Source organism: Stylophora pistillata, chromosome 10, assembly GCF_964205215.1.
Source record: "Stylophora pistillata chromosome 10, jaStyPist1.2, whole genome shotgun sequence".
NCBI classification, from domain to species: Eukaryota; Metazoa; Cnidaria; class Anthozoa; order Scleractinia; family Pocilloporidae; genus Stylophora; species Stylophora pistillata.
Genome location: NC_142528.1, coordinates 12,432,048 through 12,442,633, shown reverse-complemented (window position 1 = coordinate 12,442,633; position 10,586 = coordinate 12,432,048). Strand labels below are relative to the sequence as shown.

Sequence of the window (10,586 nt, the reverse complement as noted above, 5' to 3'; positions counted from 1 at the left end):
CTAATTATGTAATGACATGCATTTGTAATTAAATGCAAAATTCGCTTTGGTCTCGCAAGAAAGCACAGCTTTTTCAAAGCGGGTAATAACAAGAACAGACCCGTCTTTTTTTTTTCACAGCGAAGCTGCTGTCTAAAACAGAGTTTGGTTGGCTAGCAAAGGTTAGTATGCTCATCAATTGTAAGCAAGAGATTTGGAAAGTACAACATTGCAAAGGTTTACTATGCGAAGGTTGACCCGATGTAAATGGTAGGTAAACAATCCAGCAACAGCTTATGTTTTAGTAGTACAAAGAAGAATGACTGAGAAATACTAGTGACCAAACATCGATACTTCTGAAAAACACCTGAAGATGGGAAAATGAACCAATGTATCAGTAAGACTTGCAATTATCTGTCTCGATGCCTTAGAACATTCTCTGCGTACATGACTGTGTCAGAATATTCAAGCATTTTGAAATATTTACTTTTCGATGGTCGAAGATTTCAAGCCCTGCTGAGATATTCAGGAGCATTTAGGGTCGGTCGCTAACCTGAAGTGCAAGGGTCGTTAGAGAGCGTATGCTTAATATTGTCGTTGGTTTTTTATTTTGGGAAAAGATATCTTTATTTATATAGCGCTCATACTCGTCTGCAACCTATCTTGTTAATCGAACTTAGATATTGAGTATCTTAGGTTACCGAAGAAGTTAGTCCGAATGTCACGTATCCATCCAGTACGTATCGATCGATCCAGAGTATTCTTCTCCCCAAAAGTGTTAAAATTATTTTCAGAGTTGTAACTTCTAAATAGCTTTGAACACCTTGTATAAATTTAATTATTGCCCGGGTTTGTCACGCTACACAACTGTTCTGTTCTGACCCATCGACCGCAAAGTGACTTGCAGTCTCAAACGAGCCAGAGAATTTGGGCAGAACATGTTTAAAAGAATTTCAATTAAAAATATTAGGTACTCCGTTGATGTTTTAATATCCTTTTCTTCGTGCCCTTCCGACGACCCTGACGTGGCACTCAAAAAGTCAAAATACACTTTAGATCAGCAAGCTAAAAATGGTAAACATTAATCAAGCAGTCACATTGTCTTATCGCATATCGCCAATATCAAAAACGCGAAATGCTGACCCGTCACAGCTGAAATTGGAGCGGACTCTTGCAAATTACAATTTATTTTTATATCTGGCTCTAACAGGAAGCGCGGTCTCCAATCGGAAGCCTCAATCCAGTTTTCTGGCTCGCGTCCAAATGCTATCGTTGCCTTTGCCTTTTATGGAATTCTCCTGCGAATTCAGTAGGCCACCTCCGAGATGCGTTAAGCCTTCGTTGGAAGCGTGAAGTGTTTCAAATTAATATGAAATTATTTTTACTAATCGTGCAAATAGCAAGACAGGTCTTATCCTTTGTCTTGATTGGAAATGTGGGTAATTTGATCTCTGAAATGGTTTACATTATTGCTTTGACTGGTTAATTTAATCCCCGGAATTCTCAGCCTGTCAAGAAGGAACTTCAGGAAACGATGAAATTCCATCTCAGATGACATTAAAGGGAGTCAGTAGACGAACAGGGATTTGTTATTAACTGAATCAGAAAGCTCTTCTCTAAAGCAGAGTTCACCTTTTTAATGCTCTTTGAAAATCTGAAAAGTCCTTCTAGGCCCTCAGGATACAAATTTGAAGAAGAATTTCTGATCAAGTGATACAGAAGGTAATTGCAACATAGGCCAGGCGTGTTCCAACCACTAATTTTCACTCCTAGATACAAATGAACCGTTTCAAATTCCTCTCCTTGATGGGTAAGTTAAGCAATTTTTAATCATAAAATAGAACATAACAGGTACCATAAAGTTAGTGCTCAAAAGAAACATGGGAGCTTGGTCAAGAAATGATTAGTCATTCTCCACAATATGTTAAATTACCCTCGACGTAAAATGATACTACGAAATATCAATTTGTTACAACAGAAATCGTTAAAAAAGGCTCATTTAATTAAGATTCAGCAATCGTTATTTACTAAGCTCCCTTAAGGGTGGTTCTTTGCCGTAAAGAAAAAAGCACTTGGATTTTCTTGCTGTGAGTCAAGCCTTCTATGGCAGCGAACTTTTGAAAGACAACTCCAGTCACGCATTGTGTGACATTTTTTTCTTTCGTTTCTCAGTTCAGCTTTTAATCGCTGACGTAGAACTAAAAGCCCTAGAAGAGAAATTCTAAAACCTTCTTTACAGTTGCACGTTAGTTGGTAGTTCAAATATAATTAAATATCTTCCATACTGAGATTTGGCGGACAGATCTTGTCTTCTAAGGAGTGTACATTTAGTTCAACTTATGTATTTTGTTATTTTAGTAACGTACACGCACTATTCAAAAGAAATGCAGCTGAGATCGCTTCGAAGGTTCCAAATCGCACCTGTGCTCATGAGCACCTCATCATTATGTCCCCTGACAACGAAAGCTCAGGAATCTAACCAGGTTGGACAAAGGATTACCGCGTTGACTCCAGCAGAAATTCAACCTTCCACGCCACCCAGATTAGCGGGCAAGAATTTTTTGCCGGGTTCTACTGGGGATGGATTCCCTGAAGCATTATCTTCCCCCACGGATACATTTCCGCACGCAGTAAAGATCGAACATCCACGTCACATTGAAGACTGCGTCACTGGTTGCCGCGGATATCTGGAGGAAAATCTGCCTCACTACGGCGCTGTTTTGCTTCGCAACCTCCCACTGACGACAGCCGCTGACTTCTCTAATCTGACACAAGGGCTCGGCTGCAAGGGAATGGCTTATGAAGGCGGTGCAGTGGAACGTCAGGAACTCGATAAGAACTCTGGGACATATACAGCAAGCGATGAGCCGCCGGAAGCTGTCATTGAGTTTCATAATGAGATGGCTTATAGTCCAGTGTACCCTTCTAAGGTAATATTATTTTTTCAGTATTGTACTAAATATGAAGAAAACTTAAGTAAGGAAAACAAGAGTATTCTGAAATCTATCAGTTTTGCTAAGCTTCCTACAGCGTTTCCAACAAATCTTTTGACTTTAAATACTGTTAATATTTACTCTGTATTGTTATTAATATTTTTTATTTCAATTGTCATTATTTATATACCCATTTTCGATTTATTCACTATCTAGGTTTTTATTAATTGATAATTGTAATTAGTGCAGGTCCACATCCATCCTCGGAGACCCAGGGGCTGAGTCGATTTCAAGTTAGGGCTCTTCATGCCCTAACTTGAAATCGACTCAGCCCCTGGGTCTCCGAGGATGGTCCACATCAGGACTTAATGTCTTGCCTACCGCTCAACCTGCTTTATTAAATAAACTACAATGATGATGATGATCCTCCTAGCCTGCGGGAAGCCGGGCGGAGAGAGGCTTGGGGAGAGGAAAGGAAGGGCCTACCAGCGACCCCGTGGATTCTTCTATGAAGGTAGATCCTGGACAAAATGTTCGTTTCGTCGTTTCGTTATGGCGTTTCGTCGTTTCGTTATGTCGAGTCGTTGTTTTCCGAGTTTGACTCGCCAAACTTTCAGTTCGTTTCGTCGTATTGTCAGTTCGATTCGTCGGCTGGCCTCTTCGACTCGTCGTTTTATGAGTCCGACTCGTCATCGACCCCATCGGTTCGTCGTTTTGTCGTTTCGTCATTTCGTCATGGCGTTTCATCGTTTCGTCGTTTCGACTTGTCCACTCAACAGGAGCTATAATTCAACCTAAATTACATGAATAATTACTTGATTCCATACGCTCTTACATGAATCATTAATGTGGTATCTATAATTTGCTCTCTGCTGAAGGAAATGGATCCTTTGAAGAGCGACTTACGCCACAGCATAGAATTCGTCTTGAGTCGAGGGAATGAATGAGGATTGATAATGGAGTGGGATACCTAGTGACACACCTTGACAGTGTCTTCTATATTCTAGCTCGTGCATCTTCGTTATTTAACATTCCTCCTCAGCTGGAGTGTTTGTTACAAAGAGCTTGTTTGTTGTTCTTGGTGGCAGTGACAACTCATTGTAAAGGCGGTTGTTTAAGTTTACAGGATGCAGGGGTCGTCCCAGCATAGATTTTCCCAGAGAACTCCTGGAACAGTACCTTGAGAACAATTTTAGACATATTTAAATTCGAGATGATAGTTGATGGTAGTTTTTGACGTTTGAACGAGCGGATGATAATGCATGATTCCGACGATTTGAGCGTTAGCACTTCATCGTACAGCGAATAGAATAGGTGGGTTACTTTTCATCATCATCTTTTTTTCACGGTAGGAGAGACTCGACATTAGCACTCAATTCTAATTTTAACAGTACATGTTACGTTTTAATTCAAGTAATTAAAAGATTTAGACCCTCAACTAAAGCACGGCTTTACTGAGGCTTTTGTTATGCCACACTTCCACTACTAAAGCACTGTGCTGGGAATTGGGAAAAGACTAGAACTCCTTAATAAACATGTTTTACTAATAATCCTTGGTGAAAAAGTCGGTACATACGAGGTACTTTAGGAAAGTCCAAACCTTGTCAGCTTGAGAAAGAAAAGACTTTTTCATATATTGATTTTAGTTCACAAGTCATTTCGAGCAGCCGCAGCTGCCTACGTAGCAGCATTATTTACAACGAGAACCAACATTTATGGGCCTAGAGGTATAGACAGGTTGCAGTTACCATGTGTATAAATACTATATCTTATGGGAAAAACTCCTTCAAATTTCTTGCGCCCAAATTATGGAATTTGTTTTATCAGAAACAACTGCCTAGACTTTACAAGCATATATACATCTGTTCTCTTTTTCTTTGTTAATTGCACATATATTTTTCACTCTATTTCTTAGAGAAGTGCTTGTACACTATTCTTCAATCCAAGTTGAAATAAAGTTTTACTTCTACTACTACTACTACTGCTACTACTACTACAAATGGAAATCTCTCATATGGTCTCTTTAGTAGGCATTAGGGGAGTTTCAAGCCAAATGGTAATCTGTTATGTTTTCAAACTTAATTAATTCATATAAGTAAAATCAAAGTATGTTTTTTTTTGCTTTTGAAGTTTTGCAAATGTTTCATGCCTTTCAGTGACTACACGTCAAATTATGTCAACACTCTCACTACTTGACTGTGTTCAAGTTGAGTCAGCCAAGTCATTTAAGAATCAGTTCATGCTTTCAGCTGTGTATATAACACATTTCTTCGCTCCATGATGTTACAGTAACACATGAAATTTAACCAGATTTATTATCGAATATGAGCTTTCTGTGGGTTCTTAACCTATTGACGTCCAGTGCGCCCATATGCGCCCATGGGGACCCACACCCTTTCTATGCCTTGTGACGTCATCACTTTTAACCCTCGAGCACGAATTTGAGCACGTACTTGAACAGGTTGAAAATATCTTACAGACGATACCAGAATGAGCGCAATTGAGCCAAGGAGATTGGAGAAATAGCCAAAAAACCATGTCACTTTGACCTGAAAATCTGCACGAAAATCGTGTTTCATTACCCACCTACCTTTCTGAGCATGTGCTTTGAAAATAATGAGTAGTTTCTGAAAAACCTCAACACCAAAATGAAGCCTACTCAATTTCCAGCAAGTGAGGAGAAACTTCAGGCAAGGAGGGGGAAAAAAAGGGCAGGAGAAAGAGAGAAAAGTAAAAGTCGTAAGTGGGGCATGACTTTTCAACCCAAATTTTCAACCCAAATTTTTCAACCCAAATTTTGCTTTCTGCGCGTGCCCGAGATTTTCAGGCCGCCATTTTGCATTTGGATCGAAAGGCCGTCAAGTGTACGAGCTGTCAAGGGGTTTTTGGTAAGTTTGAGCTTTTAAAACCACAACAGTGACCCGAAATCTGCTCGACTAGCCTCAAAACACAGTTTTCCACAAAAGCTGCGGCCATTAATGGGTTAATTTAATTCTTTGAAAAGTAATCAGATTTTTGGAAATGAACTGGCGACATGCTATTCACTGTCTCACCCCTTCTCCACTTGCTACTTTTGGGAGTTATTTCAACCTATAAAAAGAGCTAATTTATTTATTTATTTATTTTATTTATTACAATTTAATGGCATAAATACACAAATGCTGGTATGATACAGTTAATTAACCAAAAAAATTTTAAAAAAGCCATAGGAGAATCTGCAAAAGAGTCCCAGACCCCATGTAACAGCAGATCACCCAATACATATAGTACGAATGAGATACTACGTTATAATAAAGACAAATAAAATCATGATTTACTCACAAGAAATTTCTTCACATTAAATTTAAAATTCCCAGTACAATTTGCAGTGCGAATGTGAACAGGCAACATATTCCAAGAAACTATTATTCGATGGAAATAGGAATATTTAAGGGAATTAGCCCTTGCATATCTTTTTTTAAACATCAGATGATCACAATGTTTCAAGGAACAATAATCTAAACTAGAGTAATAATCCACAAAAGGTGAAACATCAATGTAAACAAACCCCTTCAGTGCCTTAAAAGGAGAAAGTTATGTCAATTAAAACTCTTCTCTGTCTTCCAAAGATAATAGATTTAACTTCTCAAGACGAGCTGCATAGCTATCCTTAGTTTTCAAAATAAATTTAGTGGCGCGTCTCTACACTCCTTCAAGCTTATCAGTGTTCTTACGCAAATATGGGGACCATATCTCAGAGCAGTATTCATGGTTAGACCTTACTAAGGAACAGAAAAGGGTTCCTTTGCACTCTGGGGTAAAAGTAAATGGGTCCACTTGTACTCTGTATCTTAAAAAATTAGTTTTTTTCTTCAATTATTTTCAATTATTTTAGTCAAATTCGGTTTAATTTTTTCTAATTGATTTTAAAAAAGGGGAAAAAAGTTACCCTCGACCCTCAACAAGAAACCCTTGACCCTCCTACCCCCCACAAACAGATAGAGTCCCGCGATAATTACTCCAGGGTGCTCGCCCAAGTGATTCATTAACTTTTGGCTGAAAATACGTTTTTCTAAATAACTCGGACGCTTCTGCAGACTAAATAGCTATTCTAAGGATCTATTTCCTTCGGCAGAGGGCAAATTATAGATACCACATTAATGATTCATGTAAGAGTGTATGAAATAAAGTAACTCTTCATGTAATTTAAGTTGAGTTATAGCTCCTGCTGAGTGGACAAGTCGAAACGACATAACGAAACGACATAACGAAACGACATAACGAAACGACGAAACGCCATGACGAAACGACAAAACGACGAACCGATGTGGTCGATGACGAGTCGGAATCGTAAAACGACGAATCGAAGAGGCCAGCCGACGAATCGAACTGACAATACGACGAAACGAACTGAAAGTTCGACGGGTCGAACTCGAAAACAACGACTCGACAAAACGAAACGACGAATCGAACATTTTGTCCAGGATCTACCTTCATATTCTTCGAAACTCCCACCAATTAATTATGCGTATCGTGTTTAGAGTGTCAATCAACAACTGCCAAAACTATCCAATCACGAAGCGCCATTTTAAGTCGTGCGCCAGTGAAGCATGGAAAATACTAAAAATAGCAGAGCACTGACCCATACAAACTGTCAAAACACTGCCCGCACGTGAATGAAAATGTCGGACGACAAGGAAAATTTCAAAGAAAAACCTAAGAGGGGTAGAAAGCCTAATATAGATATTCCGTCAATTTGCCGCTTTTGTGGAGATAAGTTAAGAATCAAGTTAGGAACTGGGTTCAAAAGCTTTATTAATATCTTTAAAGCAAGTCAGAGAGAAGAATTCCAATATGTTATTGCGGATCGCCTTCGAGTTCATGGATTTTACTTCGCAAAACAGCCAAATCTCTGCCAAATTGTTTGCCTTACCCGTGCCCGAAAAGTGAACAATTTTTGCAAGTTTTATGAACTCTTGGAAAAGGCTTCATGTCCATCTTTGGTTGAGAACTCGAGCTCTAATTCAATATATTGGTCGTAAGTGTTATTTAGTAAACAGAACACAAAAGTTGCTTCGCGAGCGGCTCGGAATTTCGCTCGTATTGATCATATGCTCATCAAGTATTCGAATTTTACTTTTTCTTACTTCAGGCCAGTCCAAGTTTGAATCGTGTGTGATTTCATCAACTATCAGAGACACAAATCCCTCATCTTTATCTTTAAGGAAGTTTGTGAAACGTTCATCTATTGCACTCTCGGCCGAAGCGTATACCAGATCAACTTGTGATAATGAATCCAAACATACAAATGATCGAGAACTTCGTTTAGACTACAACCAGTGAAACCAAGAGATTAAAGTTCGAGTATTTGATCCTGTATGATGCTTGTAAGTAGAGTCATAACCAACACAACGGGCCGTTTATCGTCGTTGGCCTCGAACCGCGCAAGCAACACTAGAGCTTGAAAAATTAAACTTTTTCCAAACCCAGTCGGCGAAATAGCTACAAGATCCTTCTTTTTGACGTAGAGCTGTTCCAAAGCTTGGCGCTGTTCGTTTTTCAGATCGGTTTCGCGTTTCTCTAGGATGCCTGTTTCTTATCACGTTTACGGCAGAGTGACAGTTATTTGATCTCGACCGATGAGAATTCTTTGTCCATGAGAGATCGGAAGAATCCACGGGGTCGCTTGCAGGCACTTCCTATTCTTCTCCCCAAGCCTCGCTCCGCTCGCCCTCCTGTCCCTTCCCCAAGCCTCGCTCCGCTCGGCTCCCCACCCTCTTCCCCTCTCCCTCTAGGGCCACTACGCAGGCTATGATCCTCCTGGTTGCAAAATTTAGGCGGGATTGTTGTGGGTCCACGTTCTCGCGCACAAAACTTCAGTATGTTACGACGTATTATCGGGGAAACTAACTTTAGAGCAACTTACTCCAAGGGGAAGCACCAACTCTTCTTTTATGATTTTATACTTTTCTTCTTGATTCGTACCATCTGCGGCCGGCAGCTACCGCTACTTTTTCTGCTTAAATGTTTTTCTAATACATGCCCTAAGATATTCTATCGATAATCTCTGTAATCCATACAAGGAATACAGAAAAATCAGTCAAACCTAAACAATTTTAAAAGAATCCATAATAAATTAACCCACACGATCCATCACAGAAAAGACAATTATCAAATAACCAGCCAAAACAGGCAAAAATCATCAGATTCATCTCCCACTATGATTCTTCACAACAGTTAAATTAATGCAGGGGAACAAAAGTGAAGGAGATGTAGCATTCCAATCGGATGCAAGAGTAACCATACAACGACCCTGATCGCTTCTAGCTTCTAGCGTCTTCACACTTTCTGTTGATTTCTGTCTTCACAGCTTTTGTTTTTTTGCCAGCAAGAGCCAGGAAAGGATTGTGGAGGAGAGACGCCGCTCGTAAGAAGTAGGGATATACTATCACGCTTAGATCCTAAAATTGTCAAAGATTTCGACAAAAAGAGGGTTCGCTATGTGCGTTATGCTCCTTCGCGAGGGCCTGGTGCCTACCTTCCATGGCAAGATGTTTTTATGACTGAGGACACGAAGGTTTGTAACGAGTTACATTGGTTTTTTCCAACTAAAGGCGACGCTTCATTGGAAAAATTAACACAAAAATTATATTTTATTTTTCTTCAAGACTGCAGAACGTTTCTTACAGCAAAATGGTTTTGATTTTAAATGGGAGCCTTCTGGAGCTCTGGTTTACTGGCAAGTGTTACCGGCCTTACTCAAACATCCGGAGACTGGGGAGACAGTGTGGTTTAACCAGATTCAATCCCATCATACTTCACACTTGCAAGAAATGCCAAGGTGGGTAATGCTTTTCACTTCTGATGTCATCTTTGTATCCTATATTTTGTAATATGTTGTTTGCCGTACCGAAAACGGCAAATAACATTACAAAATATAGGAAACGGGAACGGAAACAGGGATTTCGTGTCAAAGTGAAGTCACAATTAGGCCTCTACTGATTGCGCTCGCATAATGCTGAAGACTTGCTCTCTGGAATGCCACACATTTTCATAAATTTCTTCATATTTTTGTATTAACGTTAATTAAAAGGCTTTATTTTTCGTTATTCACAATAATTGCGACCAAGGAAAAATATATTATTTTCTTTCTTATTCAAAAACAATTCCTCTTTTTTCAGGTTTAAAAACTGCAATTTACCCAGTCATCAGTATGCCTACCAGACCTACTATGGTGATGGAAGCGAAATTGAGCCCGCAGTTCTTCAGCACATAAGAGCCGTTACTTGGGCATGCGCAGTAGCTTTTCGCTGGCAAAATGGGGACGTTCTAGTCGTTGATAATCTTGCCGTCCAGCATGCGAGAATGAGCTTTTTTGGCCAGCGGAGGATCTTGGCAGTGCTGTCTCTGAATTAAAAGGTGGCAAAGCATGAGCAGTAACGACTTGTCGAATATTAGGCACACCACATGTTCTCCATGTTTGAACGTGAGCCGGGGAAACTGGGTCGAGTACGCATTAAGGCGAGGTTATATGGAAAATTTATTGAAAAAGATAGACATAACAAAGCAAAGCGAATTTTCTACCGTTGTTTTACGTTTGTGTGGTGTAGTTTCTTTTAAATGTACATGCAAGAAACATTTGACGTTAAGCGATGGAAATGTGTTCAGTGAGACGCAATTTGTTTGAAGGCACTA

General features: G+C 39.6%; 1 protein-coding gene across 4 annotated transcripts in view; it reads left to right on the top strand.

The window, feature by feature from the left end:
* Positions 1-27: 27 nt before the first annotated feature.
* The window catches only part of LOC111320513 (uncharacterized), an 11,291-nt gene continuing 732 nt past the window's right edge, over positions 28-10,586 (top strand). Inside the window, exons 1-6 of one of the 4 annotated variants that reach the window (XM_088735791.1) lie at positions 45-161; positions 1,753-1,789; positions 2,338-2,909; positions 9,262-9,468; positions 9,560-9,732; positions 10,073-10,586. The exon at positions 10,073-10,586 is cut by the window's right edge and continues 732 nt beyond it. In XM_088735791.1, the coding sequence (XP_088591917.1) occupies positions 1,759-1,789; positions 2,338-2,909; positions 9,262-9,468; positions 9,560-9,732; positions 10,073-10,307 (1,218 nt within the window). In that variant the 5' untranslated portion in view covers positions 45-161; positions 1,753-1,758 and the 3' untranslated portion in view covers positions 10,308-10,586. Of the gene's footprint in view, positions 162-255; positions 1,702-1,752; positions 1,790-2,337; positions 2,910-9,261; positions 9,469-9,559; positions 9,733-10,072 lie in introns of those variants that run through there. The other 3 variants (XM_088735793.1, XM_022923183.2, XM_022923176.2) reach the window with 3 other exon arrangements.